Source organism: Chiloscyllium punctatum, chromosome 26 (genome assembly GCF_047496795.1).
Source record: "Chiloscyllium punctatum isolate Juve2018m chromosome 26, sChiPun1.3, whole genome shotgun sequence".
Lineage (NCBI taxonomy): Eukaryota > Metazoa > Chordata > Chondrichthyes > Orectolobiformes > Hemiscylliidae > Chiloscyllium > Chiloscyllium punctatum.
The window spans coordinates 39,316,329-39,338,387 of NC_092764.1; the positions used below are offsets into that span (position 1 = coordinate 39,316,329).

At 39.0% G+C, this 22,059-nt stretch overlaps 1 protein-coding gene across 11 annotated transcripts in view; it reads right to left on the reverse strand.

Moving 5' to 3' along the window:
• znf536 (zinc finger protein 536) overlaps window positions 1-22,059 on the reverse strand; it is a 597,614-nt gene that overhangs the window by 72,714 nt on the left and 502,841 nt on the right. The window contains exon 7 of one of the 11 annotated variants that reach the window (XM_072596184.1): window positions 2,345-2,420. The exons of the other annotated variants lie outside the window; for them this stretch is intronic. Coding sequence (XP_072452285.1) covers window positions 2,345-2,420 — 76 coding nt within the window. The remainder of the gene's footprint in view (window positions 1-2,344; window positions 2,421-22,059) is intronic. 11 annotated transcript variants of the gene reach the window in all.

Sequence of the window (22,059 nt, forward strand, 5' to 3'; positions counted from 1 at the left end):
TGACTCTCCTGCTCCTGTGATGTTGCTTTATGGGCTGTGCTTTTTCCAGCTCCACACTTTATCGAATATAAAAATAGCAATGTTTTGCTAAAACTGTACATGGGAGAAATCAGACCACATCGAGAATATAGCTAACAGTTTTGGGCTCCTTATTTAAGCAAAGATATACTAGCACTGGAGGTAAACATAGAAACACAGAAAATAGGTGTAGAAATAGGCCATTCAGCCCTTTGAGCCTGCCCCACCATTCAATCTGATCATGGCTGATCAGGCAATCTCAGATGCCCATTCCCGCCTTCTCCCCATACCCCTTGATCTCGATAGCCACAAGGGCCACATCCAGCTCCCTCTTGAATATATCTAATGAACTGTCTCCACCAGCTTCCCGTGGGAGAGAATTCCACAGGTTTACAACTTTGAGTGATGAAATTCTTCCTCATCTCAGTCCTGAATGGCCTACCCCTTATCCTTAGATAGTGATCCCTAGTTCTGGAATTCCCCAACATTAGGAACATTCTTCCCACATCTAACCTGTCCAGTCCCACCAGGACTTTGTATGTTTCAATGATCCCCTCTCATTCTTCTAAATTCCAGTGAATACAAGCCTAGTTGATCCAATCTTTCCTCATATGTCAGTCCTGCTATCCCAGGAATCGATCTGGTTAACCTTTAATGTCAATAGCAAGAATTTTCTTCCTCAGACTAGGAGACCAAAACTGCACATAATACTCAAAGTGTGACCTCACCAAACGCCTGTATAACTGTAGCAAGACATCCCTATTCTTATACTCTAATCCTCTCACTATGAAGACCAGCATGTCATTGCCTTTCCTCACGACCTGCTGCACCTGCATGTCAACCTTCAGCGACTGTTCCACGTGACAACCAGGTCTCGTTGCACCTCATCATTTCCTAAACTGCCACCCTTCAGATAATAATGTGAATTCCTGTTTTTGCTACCTCACATTTATCCACATTATATTGTATTTGACAAGTATGTGCCCACTCAGCTAATCTGTCCAAATCACCCTACAGCCTCTTAGCATCCTCCTTACAGCAAAGACTGCCATCCAGCTTAGTATTACCTGTAAATTTGGAGAAATTGCATTCAACTCGTTCATCCAAATCGTTAATGTATATTGTGAATAGCTGGGGTCCCAGCACTGAACTCTGCAGCACCCCACTCACCACTGCCTGCCCCTCTGACAAGGACCCATTTAATCCAAATGTCTGCTTCCGGTCTGCCAACCATTTCTTTATCCATGTCAACACATTACCTCAGATACCACGAGATTTAATTTTCCTTACTAACCCTTTGTGTGGGACCTTGTCAAAAGCCTTTTGAAAGTCCAGACACTGATTCACCATTGTCTACTCTATTGGTCACATTCTCAAAAAATTTCAGAAGATTAGTCAAGCATGATTTCCTTTTAGTGAAGGTAGTCAAGAGGATGTTCACTTGGCTGATAGCAGATAAAGTGGTTCTGTGTTATGCAGAGAGGTTAAGTAGATAGGACCTGTACTCATTAGAGTTCAGAAGAATGAGAGGCAATCTCATTGATATTTAGGTGGTTTGACATGGCAGAGATTATTTCCCTTTGTGGGAGAGTCTAGTGCCAAACGTCAATAATTTCAGCATAAGGGTTACCCTGATAGGACAGAGATGAGGAGCAATTTCTTCTCTCTGAGAGTAGAGAATCTGTGGAATTCTTTACCACAGAGGGCTGAAGAGAGTGTGTTATTAAGTATATCCAAAGCTGAGATAAACAGATTTTTAATCAGTTAGGGAATCAAAGCGATGGTAATAAGGCAGGAAAGTGAAGTTGAAGATTATCAGATCTCATTGAATATTGTGGAAGAACTGATGGGCTGAATGGCCTATGATCTAACAGCACTGTGGGTGAACCCATAGCCCAAAGTCTGGAGTAGTTCAGGAAGGCAGTTCATGACCATCTTCTCCAGAGTAATTACCGATAGGCAATAAATGCTAGCCTGGGCTGGAATGCCCTCATCTCATGAATGAATATAAAAAAAACACAGCAAAGAAAAACTGATGGAGTAACCTATTTGTTACAGAAATGTACAGGACTGCAGGATGATGGTGAACGATTTGTTGTGGAAAACCTTCTGTTAGTGACTACTAATCTTATTAACCAAAATGAAAATCTTGAAAGAACGAATAAATATTTGTTCATTTTCAATCCTAAGTACTTCAAAGGACTTTCCTATCAGCAGTTTATTGTTGATGATGGTGGAGCTTTACTTTCTCCAAAATGTATCATCAGCCTCAAGCCGCAGCAAATGTCAAAGTGTTAACAATACCCACAGAAAGAGAAATTCCTACCCTAGAAGTAGTGGAGAACTCTCTGTTTCCTTGCCTTTGGCACTGTCTTCAGAATGTCCTCCATTTTTCTTTTCACCTGTTAGATTCATCCCCACATCAGAGAGCAAAGCATAAGGGAAGGAAAGCAAGAATTTCAGTTTCTTGTTCTAGTTTCCAACAGGCTGTGATTATTCAAGTCACAAAGTGACTCCGTTTTTCATTGATTGATTTTCACTGCTCCCACTTTCAAGACTTCACAAGTGTCATAATTCAAGAAGCAGCATTTTTCAAAGGCTGTCTTTACAGTTTGCCAACATGTTCACCTTCTAGGGAAATGATAAGACAGCACATACATGTTACCAATCTTCCAACAGGACCAGGAGGTTGGTGACTAAGGACTCAAGCCATTGAGACCTTTGAACAGGTTGGAGGAGTGGAATGGAATAAAACATCCAATGCTCTTTGTTAAATTTGAATGGTTAAAAAGCAGGTAAAAAGAACTTGGGGGGATGCAGCTGTAGAACAAAGGGAATTATACTTGTACTCTACTCTAAGGATAGCTCATGAGCATGTACAAAAGAAGACTAGACTCAATGACATTACACTACGGACTTGTCAGTTTCCAGATAAGGTTTCCAGTTTCTTACCATCCTGTGTATGAAGTTTTAGTGAACCCTGTTTTAGTTCATTCAGAGGGGTGTGGACCTCACATTACCACAACATTAATGTGCAGGTATTAGATTATATTGGATGGCCCCAGTTGCTCATGTGAGGAAACCTTCCGCCCCCCCCCCCCTCCCCCCACCCCCCCCCCGCCCTCTCCACCCACCCCACACCACCCCACACCGCTCCACCACATCGGAAATGGTTGCTGGGCTCCAGTCCTGGCTAATGCCTGTCTCCCAGAAAGGTTACCCAAGTATCAAACCCAGGCAGCTGAGATCATTTTGAAAACAAAACATTTTGGTCTCCTTCCCCTGTCTCTCTCCAGCTCTCAACTTAGCCAGAGGAGCTGTTGATCTGAGAGAGCCGGAGGGTCTCCTATTGACCCTCCAAAAACAGTAAATGCACCCCTCATCCTTGAGAGAATGGCAAATTCACTCCTTAGCTTTTAGTTGTCTCCCTATTTCAAAATAATTGGTATGTTTATGTCTGAAATATTGCACGGAGTTGTGATCCAGACGTGCTGGTTTTCTGAATCCTGAATGTAATTTAGCTCAATATTCCAGGTCAACCTTTTGCCTGCTTTATATTCCCTTGGTCTCAAATCCCTCTAAATTTTAAAGCAAGAATCTGTTAGATAAGGAAGTAGATGTCAGCAATCCTTTACACCCAGTGCTTGAGAAATTACATTAAAATTGTGAAAAATAATGATTTTTATATGACAGGTAGTCTAAATATTCAAGGTAGCATGACAGTTATTTAAACCTGGTCATTGAATTTTAACGTGAACTCTTTGAAAATATATCATTATTAATCATTGCATTACCAATCAAGAAGGAAACACTTGCAAAATAGAATTATTGAAAACTATGAACACATTTAAATCAATCCAACAAGCATAAAATCTATCTCATCTAATGGTTTAGATCATCATTTTTGCCAACAGATTGAGAGAGATGTCATTGAGATAGAACAGGGAAAATAATGTCTAGAGTTAGCACAACAGGAGAAATAGAGTGAAGTACCTGGGTCTGAATGTAGAGAATGGGGACAGAAAAGGTTGCGACACCCTATTAGCCCTGTACAGGTATATGCCCAGTGCGGCTTTCACTGTGACACCCTCCCCTGCTGGTCCCAGCACAGTGCTATGTGTCAGATTCCAGGCTCATCTCTTTTACAAAGTTTTAGCAATGAATGAATAACAGAACAACATTTTTTAAACTGAAGTATTTCCTTGCTCTTGAACTTTTGACACTATTATGCAGCAATTCTAGGAAAAAGTCTAGAACAGAATCATATGGTAGCTTAGTTAAAATACGAGCAGGAAGTAGCTGTTGAAATAACTGCGGAAAAATGCTAAATATGAGATACTTCTGTTCACTTTGCTAGTAACAGCATTAGCCCATTAAATATGAATACCTTTATATCTGTTTTAAAATATTGGCAAAGAACTACATGAACGCTTTAATTGTTCACTAGTTCTCCTGCAGCAATTCCAGATTAACAGTTGGCTTTCACATGTCATTTGAGCAGTTAAATATTTCAAGAGCCATTCTCTCATTGGTCCATTAGGTGGTGCTCTTACTGTTTGTGGCCAATTTTACAGAACAATAAAAAAATTCTAATTTGCTAAAAGGTTATTGTGATATGTATGTAAAATGGAGCCTGTTCAGATTTGGTAATGAAACAAGACGCATTTCTACATCAACATCATCTTTTGAAATGAATCTTATTCTGGCTTAACAAAGAGGCTGAGAAACAATTTCTGGTCAGTTCAAGCTTTCTCAAATCAAAACATCACATGATAGAAAAATTACCAGAAATTATTATTTTTTAAACTATATTCTCAATATGGATAAATGATATGATTCGTTTTCAGCATATGATCCATTTCTTAGCTTGCTATTCACAATGACTGATCTTAAAGCATATCATTTTACATATTATACACAGCTAATTCTGTAAAAATATTACTGAGACACAGCTGTTGGTATCCTACTCTTAACAGCCATATGATTTAATTAGAGCATGGCATATCAGATGGTCTAAATGCTTTATGCATTAAACTAGTTTTATTAACCTGCATGGTTGTTCTGTTCCCTTTGTAAGTGTTCTGTGTTTTCAGCAAAACAAGTTGCCAAAAGTAATGTATCAAGAGAGGAATAACTCTTATTTCATACAGAAAAAGCTATAACTTTAGAAAGGTCTCAGGGTCCACAAATGATCTCTTTTCTGAGTTAACTGACTTCAACTGAAACTCTGGAAAGGTTGCTACAATTGGCTGCAGCATCTCAGAGTGGGGTGGTGATCATCACAATGAGGGGCCTCCTCACTTCTAACTAATGATCTCTGTTGGAAAGTCTACCTGTATGGTGGCTGGCTTCACAGAAATACTTGGTTATACTGATCGTCTGGTGGAAGATCGGTGGGAAATTGGAACGAGGAAATGTAAAATAAATAATACTGCCTACATGGAGATAACATTTTAATGTTATGAATATTTTCAACAGCAATTGGCTCTATTTTTAAAAATTTCTCAAACTAATGAATCCAGCTGTGATATCTTCATGTCCATGGGAAATAGTTTTAACAGCAAGTCTTCATTGTGAAACAGCAGTAGGATTGCAATGCTAATCAAACAGTGGAGCCCAGGCCCAACTCCAGAACATGGCTAATGTTTTATAAGGAGGAAAATCTGCCATCTATCTGGCCTGGTCTCATGTGACTCCACACCCACAGCAATGTCCTCTGGTAATTAGTGATGGGCAATAAATGCCGGCCCAGTGAGCGACATTTATCTCATGAATGAATAATAAACAATAGATGTTGACATTTTTAATTGCAATAGTTGATGTGAACAGTGGGTATAGGAATGGGAAAAGTCAACAAGTCTCTCCTACTTCACCCTCCCACCCAGCAAACCCGCTCCGCCGCCCAGCATCCCCATTTTCACTTGGTCATACACTATCTTGAGGTTGTTATGAACAGTGCAAGTAGGAGATTGTGATCAAATTGCCCGCCTGTGCTTTGGAGCCTGGCCCAAAAATAAGGGAGACGACTCGGGGAGAAAGAGAATTTGATAACAATTACTGTAGTAAATGTTCACAGTTGCCATGAAGATTACAAATTGTGGAAACTGTCACTATATGTAGGTTTGCTTTGATAATACAGCAAAGTTTGCTGGGTCCCTTTACCTTCTCAGATGGAACTACAGGACAATCAGTAAAGCAGAAATCAATGTCGGATTCTACAACACAGTTCAATGCTAATGCTAATTTGTGCATATTTTAAAATGGGAATGATACATATATATGTATTTATCAAGGGTACATTCTGTTGCCCTGGTTACAGCCTTACATCGTCACACAACACAGAGCAGCTGTTTCCAAATCTTATAATTAAAAAAAAGTTATAAGACAGAAAAGATGATAATTAAACTCAGCTTTTTTTCAGTCATAAGTGGCTTTTACAAATATAGCCATCAAATTATTTCCCTGTCGCAAATTTGTTAGTTTATGCTCATAAATGATTTCTGGTATGTTTCTTCTGGCTAGTGGTGTCACTGTGGCTATTTCTGTCACCACCCCTGGTGGTGATAGGTATATTTTCCAGTATGACTGCCACTTACTGAGTTAAATTATGAAAATGCTTAGGAATTGACACTGAACACACCAGTCCTGAGACAAAAAAAAATCTTGCTTTAAACCCATGGTATCCTAAACATTTAAACACAGAATTCTACTGCTTTTGCTATCACCTTCAGTGTTCAAAGCAACATGCAATCTTAGGAAATTGTTCGGAAAGACTTCACCACCTAACTTGTACGGAAGTAAAATCAATTGTACGTTGTAAACAGAGGTATGGGGGTAGAGTGATAATGCTTCCAGACCACAAATTCAGAGGCCTGGACTAATAATCAAAATGGTTAAGTTCAAATACTGCCATTGCAGTTAGGGAATCTCAATTCAACTCACTTAATTAAATCAAGAATAAAAAGCTGTTATCAGTAACGGTGACCATGAAAATTTCAGAATGTTGTGACAAAGTACCTGGTTCACTAACATCCTTTCCAATCCTTTAGGGAAGCATATCTGCCACTGCTACCCTATGTGACCTATAAGTGACTCCAGGCCCAGAGAAATATGTTGTATTGGGGAAGGTCGCACAGCATGGCTTTCTCAAGGGCAAATAGGGGATGAACATAAATGCTGGCCTTGTGAATGACACCCATAAGCTGTAGATTTTTTAAAAAAGATACCGTTGTTGTTGTACATGTCACAGAATTTCAAATGAAGGGGTTAAAACCCTCTGCTCAAAAATATGATTAACTCTCAAATGAGAGTCTTACTGGTTAGACATAAAAAAGACTTTGTAGTAATTATATTAAATAACAATTTTTGTATTAAAACAAAGTGAACTGGTAGGCTGCAAACAGTGCAGATCTCAAGTTCAATGCCTACTGCATCGATACAGCTCCTTACATAGGCTCATTGTTAGCTTAAGCTTGATCTTGTATTACGTTAAATCCCATATAAATACTACCATTATAATTTTAATCAAGGGGATATTGGCTTGATCAGACTTTGCTGACAGGATGTATTTGGGGTGAAAAAGGATATGTGCAGACTGCATTATTTCTTTCATAACATGTTTTTGTTATTGTGTTTAAAAACAAAATGGTTAATGAATTAATCAATAATGAGAGAAGGCATCTGCAGCATTTGAATTTTGTGCAACTTGATTTGTTTTTCAAGATAACATGCTTAGTGTGAAAGCAGATTCATCAATGCTGAAACTTCACTACACCTTTATGCTCATTGTTATGATTCGCTTACACTTACTCTGATATAATGATTGGATTTGCATGTGGCAAAAATCAGGAGAAATTTGTGATATGCTAGAATTTACTGGTGACAAAGGAACAAACACAAAATGCACAAAGTGCTGTGCTGTTATTGTAATTTTTAGCACAGCTGTCAACAAACACAATATGATGCTTTGGCAATGCGTTATCTAATTGAGATTTGTTTCATATAACGACAAACATCTTCTGAAAATCTGTCAAATTTCAAAAACTTGCTGACTTTCTTTCAGGGTGAGTGTAATTAATATTAGCATTACAAAGAATAAGTGTTGAGGATATTTGCATTGATTTTTGTTCAATATGTAAAGATGGAAGAACAAACATTACAAAGAAATGGATAAGCTTTCCTTTTTAAAGGAAGACATTTCCTACCCTCTGAAATGCTTATGTTGGCGTGGTCTCCTGTTGCTAAAGATCAGAATCAGATTTAAGAAAGAAGTCAATTGTCTAGTAACAACTGTTATAGTTATTGCCCTAGACTAAAATGACTATTTGCACATATATAACTTGGAAAAAAACCCAAAAGTGATCCAATCTCATCCATTGATCCTGCACAGATCTATTAGAATAAATGCTTTTAGACTAAAACAGTTCATCTAACGGCTGATGCCTTTTACCAAACACTATAATGCAAACAAACCCAGGTTCCAAGAAGTGATGACACAATGGATCCATGTCAATGTGGGTCTATGATCTGTCCTTAGGATAAGAAAGGTGTTGGTTATGTCAGTTCAGGGAACCAGAACTTCATCTTTGCTCTCTGTAGGTCACTGTGTAAAAGCAGGTCTGCGAAAGTCTAAGACATCAGCTGTTCAGCCACAGTATAAAAGCAAAAGATTGGTACTCAGCAATTGCACTCCTAAAACAAGTGTATTTTCCTGATATGATCATCGACACAAAAACATCTTAATAAAAGGTCTTGTACTGTTAAATGAGTTAAAACTTCACTTTGTATTATGTTGTGTCCAACATCAGGAATAGTATTAACTATTGTGTTTTGAAAATACAGTGCTCTCATATTTTACGAGCAACTTTTTAACAACTTGGAAGCCTTTGCAACATGACTGGGGCTAATTAGTTGCTGATTAATAGAACAGACTACCAGACCAAAGGGTGTAAGTTCACTGCTGTCCTGCATGTGTACAGTGCAGGATTACAAACAACGCCTCTATTTTGGAGAACTGCTGCCTTAAGTATTTGTCCGGCATTGATTCCCAGTTCTCTGATATACATCCCATTCTGTTTAAACTGGACAGCAGTTTCTACATCAAATAGATCAACTTCTGAACTATTCTGTTTGGTGCCAGTGTTGCCCCAATAGTTCTTAAAATAAAGCAATAATAAAATAAGGATTTGAAATAAATACCAAGGTCTCAATTTTGATGCAATCTGTCTTGGTGGGAAAGGAGTGCCTAAGTTGTTAAAATCTACATTTGCAATTTCTCAATTCAATGGCACAATTCCTCATTGACGGAACTTTGGGAAATTATGGCTAATACATCTAGAATTAGTTCACCTACTTCTTTTATATCCTGATGAAAGTGCAGTTCTCTGAAAGCTAGTACTTACAAATAAATCTGTTGGACTGTAACCTGGTGTTATGTGATTTTTAATTTTATCTCCTGGACTAACAGATCATGGAAATTTACCCATCTTTGAACCATTATATTCTTGTTACTATTTTTAATACATATATTAAATTCACAAAACTTCTCTTCTTGACATTTTTATCAATTCCCTTTTACACTTGGTATTTTTCCCCTTTCTTTCTCTGTGAAAATGGATGCCAAATCTTCAATTAACAGGTCTGTCAATTCTCTATTATCCACATACAGCAGTTTGTCTTCATCCAAATTTAATGGACCCATGTTCCCCTCAACCATTTCATACATTTCCAAGCCTTTCCACTGTTTCATTTAATGTCTTACAATTTTTTTCCATATTTTCTTTTGACACCTCTTACTTGCTGTCCCCAGACCACTTGTTTTCTATCTTTGTTTGCATTTGTGCAAGTATTTTCTCGAGTTGGGTAATGTCTACCTCTTAACTCATTTCTAGACTCTATAGGCTGAATTACCCATGTGGAGCTTTTGTCTTTTAGGGATATGTACTGACTATTTTGAATATGTTCCAAGGTTTTTAAGTTTTTCAGCTCCAGATTTCTGCAGTTAATTTATTTCTTTGCTCCATTGGTCCAGCTTTAACTAAATTAGTTTGTAAATCTCCCTTTGCCCTCTCAAAACTCTAATATAAAATATTATAGTCACTACTGGCAAAATGTTTCTGTGCCAACATGTATATTCTTGGATATTTCTAGGAGGCAGTGAGGAAGGAGGCCCCACTTCTTTGCAGTCCGAACAGCCTTTATAGCCCTTTGCAATCTTTAAAACAGGGCCTAAAGCTTGTTGAATTAGAAGGGTATGCCTTGCTAAATGTTTCCAAAGTTGCTTACTACATTTAACTTTATTTGTTGCAGGGAACATCAACCACATCTCCCAACCTTAGTGCATACCAACATCAAACAGATCACCAATACTCTTGCTGCCAGAGCAGAGCTTTGTGATGGTCAGTAACAGGCAGAATGAGAGAGACGTGGATTTGAGGTAGTGTTTGGATTTTTTGGGCATGATGAGCTGCACTCCTGTCACTGTCAGGATACCACAGAAGGTGCAAGTCCCACATGTGGACATGGATTATTCTCCCTCAAAGTTCAATCGGCTTCCAAGCTGCCTAATTCTGCAATTCTCAATTCTCAATTCTCACCCTCACTTTTCCAGGAATATTGAAACATGACTGCTGGCAAACAAAGTTGTTGTCCCCTCTCTAGTTCTACTATATTTGAATATCACAGTTATAAGGAAGCGATGGGACTACCAGGAACAGCATAGAGCCTACCATTAGCATTTTGAAGCAATCATCGGACACCTTGAAAACTCTGAAGGCTCCCTACAGTGTGAGTCAGACAAAGTGGGCTGCAGCATTGTCACGTGTGTCTTCTGCATGACTAGCAGTGTAAAGAAGATTGAATTTGAATGAGGCACCAAGACATGAAGAATACTTTAAGAACCTAAAGAGTTGGATAGGACAATGTAGTGATTGTAACAAGATCAGCCAGCTGGATTATCAAGGATCTCTGGCTGATATAAAAGGGGAATGTTAGTGATATTGCACTGCTGGAATACCTGACTCAGTGTGAGGCAGTTCTATGATTAAAGGCTATACATTTGTAAATAAAGGGTGATTGGTGATGGGATGCAGGTCTCCGAAGAGTTATTCCAGACAATTAATTGCAATGAGAAATATTGGACACACAATTTTAGAATAAGTAGAGAATCAACAAAGTCATTGAGAGAAAAATGTCTTAGGGTCTTCCTTAATCACCTTACCTGAAAAGTCAGAATGGAAAGCTCATCATTAGCAGTCCTTGTTAAACTTTCATAAGAGATTTGAAACATCTTTAAAGAAGATCAAATTAGCTCAACTCTACATCAATGATGTTCTTCTAACATGACTAAGAAGCTATAATGTAAGATCAAAGGGCTTAATATGATAGAAACATAGATTTTAATTCCAAACACCATATTGCAGAGAAGCAGTCTATCATCCATAAGGTTGTTACCAACGATGTGACTCATGGTGGGAATTTTCCGAGTGGTTTTAGTAGGGTTGGCAGGAGGCTGTTGATGGTCATGTAGAGACTCCTGAGATGTTCATGGATAAAGTTCACAGATACAAACTAATTTCAGGTGCAGCCCTCAGCAGTTTGGCGACTGTTAGGAATGATCAGGCCCAGCTGGCTTTGAAGTACCATTCTTGGTATGAGATGAAAGGGGTGTTGAAGAGGCCAGCATTTTGAGAAAGGGAAGATGGCAGTATCGTGGTTATGTTGCTGAATTAGTTATCTATGGAGCAATACCATTGCTCTGCCCCTCTTGGATTCAGGTTTCACCACAGTTTTGAGTGGAATTTAAATTATTAAATTTATAATGTAAAACTAATGTCACTCATGGTAACCTCAAATCCATTGCTGTGAAAACCCAAATGATTCACTAATGCCTGTTAGGGAAGGAAATTTGCCATCCTTTCCTAGTTTGAGCTACATGCAGACCTACAGCAATGTGGCCCTTCGAAAATGGCCCAGCAAGCCACTAAGTTCAAGGACTATTAGGAATGAGTAACAATTGCTGGCCTTGATAATGATACTTAGACCCTGTGAAAGAATGAACAAAATGTGCTGCACACTGCCGTTCCAGTGGGGATGGGGTTCAACACTTCCACTCATCTGTGGGTGATCAATTGCAAAAGACTAGCTGTCTTTAATGCTGTTATCCACTTTCTCCATCAAACTGTCCAATGTAGATATTATTCTGTTTCTCTAAACCAGTTCATAAGGTTGAGCCCAGAGTCTACAAGGCAGCCAGTTGTCCCCCTATCAAAGTTCCAAAGGCTATACCGTGTTAGATAGATTGCAAAGTGCTGGTCTGGGAGACAACATCACACAAGTGGAAACATTGCTAGGCATCTTCTGCTCTGAGACGTGTTTCTAGCTGCTGACAAGGATCTGGAGGCAACGGAAATTGGATATGAAGAAAGACAGCACTAAAGTGCTGGATACCACTCGACAAAATGCATTGTAACGCAGCTTGAAACTGGGTGTTTGTGCATTTCTTGGAGGTCATGATGGGTATTAATAATAGTCAGAAATCTGTTCATCGAACAAATAGCTCCTGATCTTGAGCTCTTGTTGCTCCAACTCTGACAGCATGGTGATGTTTGGTGTTCTACCCCTGGTCTTAAGACTTTTTTTTATCTGTCTTGTTCAGCAAAGTGAGAGATGAGAGAGTGAATATTTCCTGCAAACAAGAGTGTACATGTCAATGTTTCTGCCTAATGTGCAAATACTGATAGTGAAAACTGGAAAGAGGCAATTTGGATGAGGCAGTGTTGAATAAAATTAATTATGTGGAGTAAGGAGCTTGGAAAAAGCTGTCAAGAGAAGTTAGTGATTATGCAAAGACTCCTGAGCTTGAAGAGGAAAGCTCAGGAGCGAAAGTGTTTTTGAGAGGAACTAAGAAGATAGCATGTGTTGGTTATGTATATGAGTAATGGTATTATGTGCACCTATGCTGGGTAATGTTGGATGTGAAGGAGAGACTTGCGAGGAATTGTGAGTAAAGGGAAAGACCTGTCATTATTGTTGGTTCCATCTTTGTTGAGAGTTCTAAAGAAATAAAGAGCAGTACTCACTCTTGCTACTGTTGTTAGATCACACTTCTTGCACTGCAGCCAGGTCCTGGGGGTGATGCTCCAAAAACGGATAACTTCAGCAATCTCTCTTCATGCCTGATGGTTCTGGTATTTGCTGTTCTTCATGCATTTGGGAAAGAACTTGCTCTGACCTGTTACAGCAGCACCTCCAAGGGAGGCCTCAGAAAATTTGGCAGTTTGCCCACAACTCTTCCTCTCTCGTTTCTTGCTGCACCACTCCAATTGCAATGAGTTGCATGAGGAAATATAACCCTGCTGTAATAAGTAAATTCCTGCTTTAAATGCACATGGTGAACAGTACATTTTGAAAGTTGTCAGGTTTCCTGGTGGATCAATGAATTCAGTATGAGATTATAATGAGTCCCAGGGGTTAAATTACCTTGGGCTTATTTTTAGCTGTAGTGACTGAATTTTAGATTGACACCAAAACTTTCCTGGAGTTACAATGGGACCCAAAATTGTTAAAGTACTTAAAGAGTCCATAAGCACTGATAAAGAGAAAAAAATGGCTGATGTTTTAAGAGGAGATTTTCTGTCAAAACTGAGGTTGATTAATAGTTGTAGAACTGGACACCAGCACAAAAAAAAAGCAGGTCTAAATAGTTTTTAAAAGGCCAAAATTGATATACATTATAGAAGTATCTCGTTAAGGTTGTCACAAGGCATGAAAAATAGCATCAACCAAAATGTAATTCCAAATAGAGAGGAATGATTTGAAAACTAAAATGTGAATTAAGAAAATGGGAAAATCACCAAGAACTGAAGTTGCTAAAGTAATGTTCAGGTTGCTGAATGTTCAGGAGATTTTAAAACAAAACAGCTAGGCCTTTCAGTGGTGCCACAGAAAAGCACTTCTTCACAGAAAGGGCAAGGGAAATAGGGAACAGATATCCCCTGCCCAAAAAAACTGTTAGGTTTAGATATTCAAATGGCCAAAACTGGGAGTGATACATTTTCATTAGGTATGGGATGTGAGCACCATTTACAAGACAAGTATTTATTGAATTGAATTGAATCGTATTGAATTTATTGTCACATGTACCAAGGCTCAGTGAAAAGCTTTGACTTGCGAGCAATACAGGAGATCACAGAGTTAAGTAGCATAGATAGTAAATAATAGGTAAACAGTGGCAAAAACAAAAACACAGGTACATGTGAATGTTAAGAGTTTGTGAGTCCATTCAGTATTCTATTGCCCATCCCCACTTATGTTCCTGTGTTGTGGAAAGAACAGCAACATGATTAGAGAGATTCAAATGTGAAGCTCTGGGAAAGATGAACATGCCTTTTAGAGGAGATAAGCTTAAGGACTTTGAAGATGTCAGAGAAGTTGGAGATATGGCAACACCTTGTGGCAAGAGAGGGGTCAAGGTTGGACTTTTGAGGAAGAGGTGACAGTGAGCAGTTTTGGAAGGAAACTTGCCCTTGAACAGCAGACAGTGCCTTGCCAGATCATTCCAGAGAATAATTAAGAGTTAACATGTAGGCCAGACCAGAAAGGACAGCAGTTACCCTCCCTAAAGGACATTAGTGAAGCAAATAGGTTTTTAGAATCGTCAATGATTATTGCCATGGTCACCATTACTGAAACTAGCCTTCAATTCTAGATTTATCAATTGAATTCAAATTGAAGGTTTGAACTGATGTCACAAGAACATTATCCTGAGTTGCTGAATTACTAGTCCAGCGACTTTACCACTATACCAATATCTCCCTCAAGTCACTATTTGTTTCTCCAGAAAAAAAAGTCAAAACACAGCAAGTTAATCAGATTTGAGTTTGAACTAATTTTTCTAAGTTCTCTCTGAGAATGACAACATCTTGTCATGAAAGTGATTTCTGCTCTCTTGAACCCTTTTCCCTCTAGACCATTAGCAGATTACCTAACTTCAGTTCTTGTTCCCATGCTCGCTGAAAGTGTATATAGTTTTCTCTCCTCAAGTACTGTTGATCTTCCTTCCAAAACTGCTCACTGTCACCTCTTCCTCAAAAGTCCAACCTTGACCCCTCCCTTGCCACAAGGTGTTGCCATATCTCCAACTTCTCTGACATCTTCAAAGTCCTTAAGCTTATCTCCTCTAAAAGGCATGTTCATCTTTCCCAGAGCTTCACATTTGAATCTCTCTAATCATGTTGCTGTTCTTTCCACAACACAGGAACATAAGCAAAGACATATATTACATCACTTGTGCCGTGACTGTGGTGTACTAACTCTCTTCATGCTCTCCAATATCTCATTCAACATTGTTAACTAGACACATCATTTTCAAATGGCTCTCTTCTGCTGACTTGCTAAGTGAGATTGATCTCACATTCTTACTAATAAACTCATTAATGAAGCATCTCTCCCAGTTACTTCACTTGAATTGGTTTGACTTGGTCCACTTACCAACTTACATCAGTTCCTGGCCCTCCACAACTTCAAATACAAAATTATTATCCTTATGTTCTTGTCATGATTTCTTACCTCTGAAGGGTAGACCAGTCCTGCAGACCTCAGCACTCTCTAAAACTGGCCTCTCAGGTATCTTGAGATTCTTTCACCACATCATTTGCACTGTGCCTACAATTGTCTAGGTTCTAGTTTGACAGACTTCCTTAAACCTCTCCACCTCCTCCATCTTTAAGATGTGTCTTAAAACCTATCTCTTTGATTAATTTGTCATTACTCCCACTATTTTTACTTTAGCTTGGAATTTTTCTGAATGTATTTTTTGAAGTGTGTGGAAATGCTTTTCGTTATAATAGCACTATAGGAATGAAAGTTTCTGCCCGTTCTTAAAAACAACTATAATTTCTTCGACATCTATAGAGTAACCAGTGGATATAATATGCCTATTTATCTTTTGCCTTCTACTCAATAGGCAAATGCAATCAAATGCACATATATAAAGAACTGGTCTGTGATTTGCCTTTGCTTACAGCTTCTAAAGTAATTAATAGGTTGGTATTTTCAAAACAGTGTAGATTTACACAGCACAAAGGGATAATATTGGACCAGGTAATCTCCCACTATTATGAAAGTTCAATCATAAGCTGAAAACTATAACCAGTTAAACTATATTCAGTAAAATGTTATTCTTCTCTTTCTGATTTACCTTGTACGTACTGACTCAGTATGTGACCATATTACAGACCACAGATCTCACTAGAAATAATCAACGCACTTTGGCTCCAAATGATTGGATAGAAAAGAGGAGTATCCTATTTGTATCTCTGTGCTTTCAGTTGATCTAATCCCTCTGAATCAATAGACCCATGAATGTTTAATATATGTTGTGGTTGTGTCCATCTGTGTCCTCAGTACAACCTGAGATGGCTTGGCGATATTCACTGCCACCAATTGTTCTGAGTATTTTTCTAAGTTACTGAAGGCTGTCTGCAAGAGTCTTCAGCAGAAGAGAGGCTTCCTCTTGATGAACAAAATGACTTTATTACATAAACTTACTAGTTGCATTATATCTGAGTTACATAGTAGTCTCTTGTGAGACCATAGGCTATACTTGAGGACATGTATACATTATTCATTGGTTACACAGAATTTACCACTAAGAACAATAACTTAGAAACTCTAGAACTAGCTAACTTCTCCCAGGAACAGTGTTTCATATCCTGATAGGTGGAATTTACTTTGTGATGTCAGTTAACCAATTCATGTATTAACTGCCTTAAATGATACGGACCATCTTTTTGGATGTATTATAGTTTATAGAATGTGATGCCGGGTCAGTAGATCAAACATCTCATTGACTGGTGTACCATATCAAACACAATGCTCCATTGACCATTCACAGCTGGTAGCAAGCTGCTTGTGCTCAACTAGCCTGTGCTTACAAGCGTTAGAAAAGTATTAGATCCACTATTAGATGTGATTCTGCAATTGGAAATCATTTATTAAATAATTTGGATGGTACTAAACCAGAAACTAATGTAAGATCATTTGCATATGTGATAAGAGACAAACTTAAATGCTTGAGATCCTGTTTTATGTATGCTCAAGGAATTTATACATCCATCAAAACCTTTTTCAAAAGAAGGGATCATGGCGACAGCTAAACTCTGCTGCACCTCCATAGCAATGAGCTGACCAATCAGGATCTACTTGCCGGCTCTGGGAATTAAGATTGACAGTTAACTGCTATGGTTGTATCTCAATGCCAATAATGACCCAACAAAATCAGCAAGTTGTTTCATTTTGCATGAAATGGTGTCTCTTTTTCTTTTTTTTTACTCCCCCCATCCCGAAGTCTGTTTCTTGTGCCATAGTTCAAATAAGGTGCAAGATGAAATAAAAGGCATTTGGATGGGTACATGAATAGGAAGGGTTTGGAGGGATATGGGCCGGGTGTTGGCAGGTGGGACTAGATTGGGTTGGGATATCTGGTCAGCATGGACAGGTTGGATTGAAGGGTCTGTTTCTGTGCTGTACATCTCTATGACTGTATGACTCTATGAAAAGCTTCACTTCTGGTTTCCTTTTAGCAATGTTTAATAAACAAAGATACAGCAACTATTTCCACAGGCTTTTAAAAAGAAACAAAGTAAGTAAAATGAGTTTTGGTCCTCTCGTGTGCAGATCTCAGGAATTCATTGTGGAAAATAAAGACAACGTGGATGAGTTGGATATTCTTTTGCATCTGTCTTCATTGCGAAGCTTGTAAACGACATTCCAGAAATAATTGTGAACTGGGAAAGGGAGTGAGGATCTTAAAACAATCACCAGAGAATAAGTGCTGAAAGAAATATTGGATATAAAAACTAACAAGTCCCAATTTCTGATGGCTGTAATCATGCAGACTATAATAATTACATGGTAGAGATGGTAGATGCATTGATTTTAATTTTCCAACATACTTTGGATTCTGGAAAGGTATCATCAAATTGGAAAAAAAAGCAAATGTGACTTCTCTATTCAAGAGAGGGAGGCAAATGGAGGAAATGATAAGCCACTAACTTTACAGAAAAAATGCTGAAACCTATTAAGGAAGTTATAGTGGGGCAGTTAAATACTCATAATGCAATCTGAAACAGTTAACATTGTTTTGTGAAAACTAAATCACATTTGAGAAATTCATTCAAGTTCTTGAAGGAAGCAACCTGTGAATCAAGTGTACTTGGATAAGATACTACATCAAAGCAAAATGGGATAACATATCAACATATGTGTGTATATAAAGGATTGGCTAGCTATGAAGAAACAGAGAGTAGGCAGAAAGATTCTTTTTCAGGTCGGAAAGTTGCAGCGAAAGAGTGCCAGAGGGACTTAACGACTTACACGATATATCAATTAATTGATTGCAGGAACGAAATACACAATGACAAAGACAGATAGGAACGTAAGTTGTGAAGAGGACATCAGGCAGCTGAATTGAAATATACATAGGTTAAATGAGTGGCAAACATTTGAGTATAATGTAGAGAAAAAGAGAACATTTCCACTTTGCCAGGATGAATAAGAAAACAGGATCATAATTAAATAGTGAGCGATTGTAGAACTCTTGAGGTGCAAAGGGATTTGTTTTGTTCATTCATGGCATGTGGGGGTCATCCCTAATTCTCCTTGAATTGATGCCATTTCAAAGGAAGGCTCAGTGTCATATACATTAGGAGAAAATGAGGGCTATAGATGCTGGAGATTCAGAGTCAAAACCTGTGGCACTGGAAAAGCACAACAGGTCAGGCAGCATCTGAGGAGCAGGAGAGTCGACGTTTCTAACATAAACTCTTCATCAGGATTGTTGGGGAGGGATGGCGGGCAAGGGTCTGAGAGGTAAATAGGAGGGGGTTGGGGCTCAGGGTTAGGTAGCCAGGAATGAAATAGGTCTGATGGTGATAGGTCAGAGTGGAGGGTGGAGCGGATAGGTGGGAAGGAAGATGGATGGGTAGGACAGTTCAAGAGGGTGGTGCCAAGTTGGAGGATTGAAACTGGGAGGAAGAAAAGCTCATCTTCTGCCTTTGGATGCCCAGAGGAAGAACACTTCATAACTGCCTTGAGACCCTCCAACCACACGGGATCAATGTCGATTTCAACAGTTGTCTGATCTCCCCTCTCCACCTTATCCCAGATCCAACCCTCCAACTCGGCACCAGCCTCTTGAATGGTCCTACCTGTTCATCTTCCTTCCCATCTATTAACTTCAACCTATCACCATCACCCCCGCCCGCACATCCATCTACCTTTCGCATTCCCAGCTACCTTCCCCCAGCCCCAAACCCCTCCCATTTATCTCTCAATCCACCTTAGCTGTCACTCCACATTCCTGATGAAGAGCTTATGCTCAAAACATTGATTCTCTTGCTCCTCAGATGCTGCCTAACCATCAGTGCTTTTCCAGTGCCATAAATTTGCACTCTGTCATATACATTGCTGTGAGTCTGGAATCACATGTACGCCAGACTGGATAATGATAAAAGATTTCCTTCCCTGAAGGACACAAGTGAACTTGATTTATTTTACAACAATTGACTGTGATTACCTGGTTGCAATGAGGCTAGCTTTGTTTTATTCCAAATATAACATTGATTTGATTGCCTCTAGTTCATGAATCATAAAAAAGCTAATATGAAGGTCCAGCAAGTGACTATAAATCAAATCTATTCTTTATGCAAGAGAAATGAAATATAAAAATAAAGATATTATTCTACAGTTGTACATGGCACTGGTGAGACCACACTGAAATGCGTCACTTTGTGAGTGAGACTAGAACCAGGAGATACAGTCTAAAAATGAAGGTTCTTCCATTTAAGATGAAGATAAAGAGAATTTCTTTCTCTCAGAGAAGAGTTTTGGGTCTCCAATCACTAGAGAGCAATGGAGCCAAGTGTACTGAATATTTTAAGGTATGTAGATGATAGCATAAAATTTCAAGGTGATAGTGATATCCAAACAAGAAAAGCAGGTTATTATTTGAATGACTGTAATTTGGGAGAGGAGAATGTTCAATATGACCTTAGGTGACCTTGGGTACCAGTCACTGAAGGTAAGCGTGGAGGTGCAGCAGGCAGCAAAGAAGGCAAACTGCATTTTGGCCTTCTTTATGAGAGGAGTTGAGTACAGAAACAAGGATGTTTTGCTGAAATTATACATTGCATTAGTGTGGCCACTGCTGTAATATTGTGTACTGTTTTGGTCTTCTTATCTGAGGAGTGTTCTTACTGTAGAAGGAAGGTTTACCAAGTTGATTCCTGGGATGGCAGGACTGATATATGAGGAGGGATTGGGTCAGTCAGGATTGAATTCCCTAGAGTTTAGAACAACAAGGGAGGGGTCTCTTAGAAACCTATAAAATTCTAACAGGATTAGACAGTTTAGATTGAGAAAGGATGTTCCTCATGATGCCAGAACCAGGATTATTGTTTAAGGGGAAGGGGTAAACCATCGGGGACTGAGATGCAATGACATTTCATCACCCAGAGCACTGTGAACTTGTTGAATCCACTATCACAGAAAGTGGTTGAGGCCAAAACATTGTGTTTGCAAGAAGGAGGTAGATATAACTCTTGTGACTAAAGGGATCGAGGGAAAAGGTGGAATCAGGGCATTGAGCTCAATAGTCCACCATGATCATAATGAATGGCAAAGCAGGCTCAAGGCACATTGAATAGCCGGTTCCTGTTCCTATTATCTATGCTTCTATGTTAAGTGAGTGGGCAAAACCTGTGGCAGAAGGGTTTCAGTGGCAGAAGAATTTCAACGTCAGCAAGTTTTTGATTGATAAAGAATAGATCAGGTTAATTTCTAGATGGTATGAAGTTAAATATAGCAGAAATCCAAAAAAGACTTGAGGATTCAGGTGCATAGATCTTTAAAATGCTCAAAATAGGTGCAGAAACCAATCAAGAAATCTAATGGAATGCTGACCTTTGTATCTACAGCACTGGGGTATAAAGATGTAGAAGTTTTGCTACAGCTGTATTAAACCCTGATTAGATCCCACTTGGAGTACTGTGAGCAGATCTTCGCATTATACCTTAGGTTTGAATATATTGGCTTTGAAGTGATTATAATGTAGGTTTACAAAAATGATACCTGGTCTTTGGGGCTTCAGGTACGAGGAGACATTATACAAATTAGGCCTGTTTTCTGTAGAATGTAGAAGGTAATGGGGTGTTCTGATTGAAGCCTTCAAGAGATTAACAGGAAAAGAAAGGATAGATAAAGAAACAATTTCTATTGGTTGGAGATTCTAGAACTAGGAGACATAGTCTGAGAATTAGGGTCAGACCACTCAGGAGAGATGTTAGGGAGCACTTTGACATGCAAGGGTGGTAGATGTTTTGAAATTTATTGCACAAATAGCAGTTGATGCTAGTTCAATTTTACTTTACAATCTGAGGGATAATTCTTTTGTTAAGCAAAAGGTGTTAAGGGATCTAGGCCAAAGATAGGTTTATAGAGTTAAGCCACAATCACAGAATCCCTCCAGTGTGGCCCATCGAATCCACTCCAATCCTCTGAGGAGCATCCCACCTGGGCCCATCCCCCTACCCTTACGCTATAACCCTGCATTTCCTATGGCTAATCCCCCGAACCTGCACATTTTTGGACTGTGGGAGGAAACCAGAGAACCCGGAGGAAACCCACATAGCACGGGGAGAATGTGCAAATTCTGAATTGTCATCTGAGGCTGGAATTGAACCTGTGTTCCTGGAGCTGTGAGGCAGCAGTGCTAAGTATTGAGCCAATGTGCCACCCTTAATATCACTGAATGCTGGAACAAATTGAAGGGGCTCCTGTTCCTATGATAGATTCTTGACTAACAAGGGAGTCAAATGTTACTGACGGGGACAGGGATATAGAATTGGGGCTACAATCAGATCAACCATGGTCTCATTGAATGGCTGAGCAGGCTTGAGGAGCCAAACGGTTTATTCTTGATCATAATTTATACATTTGCATGTTCCTGCTGCCACTGATTTCACAGTGGGAGACTCACCACCT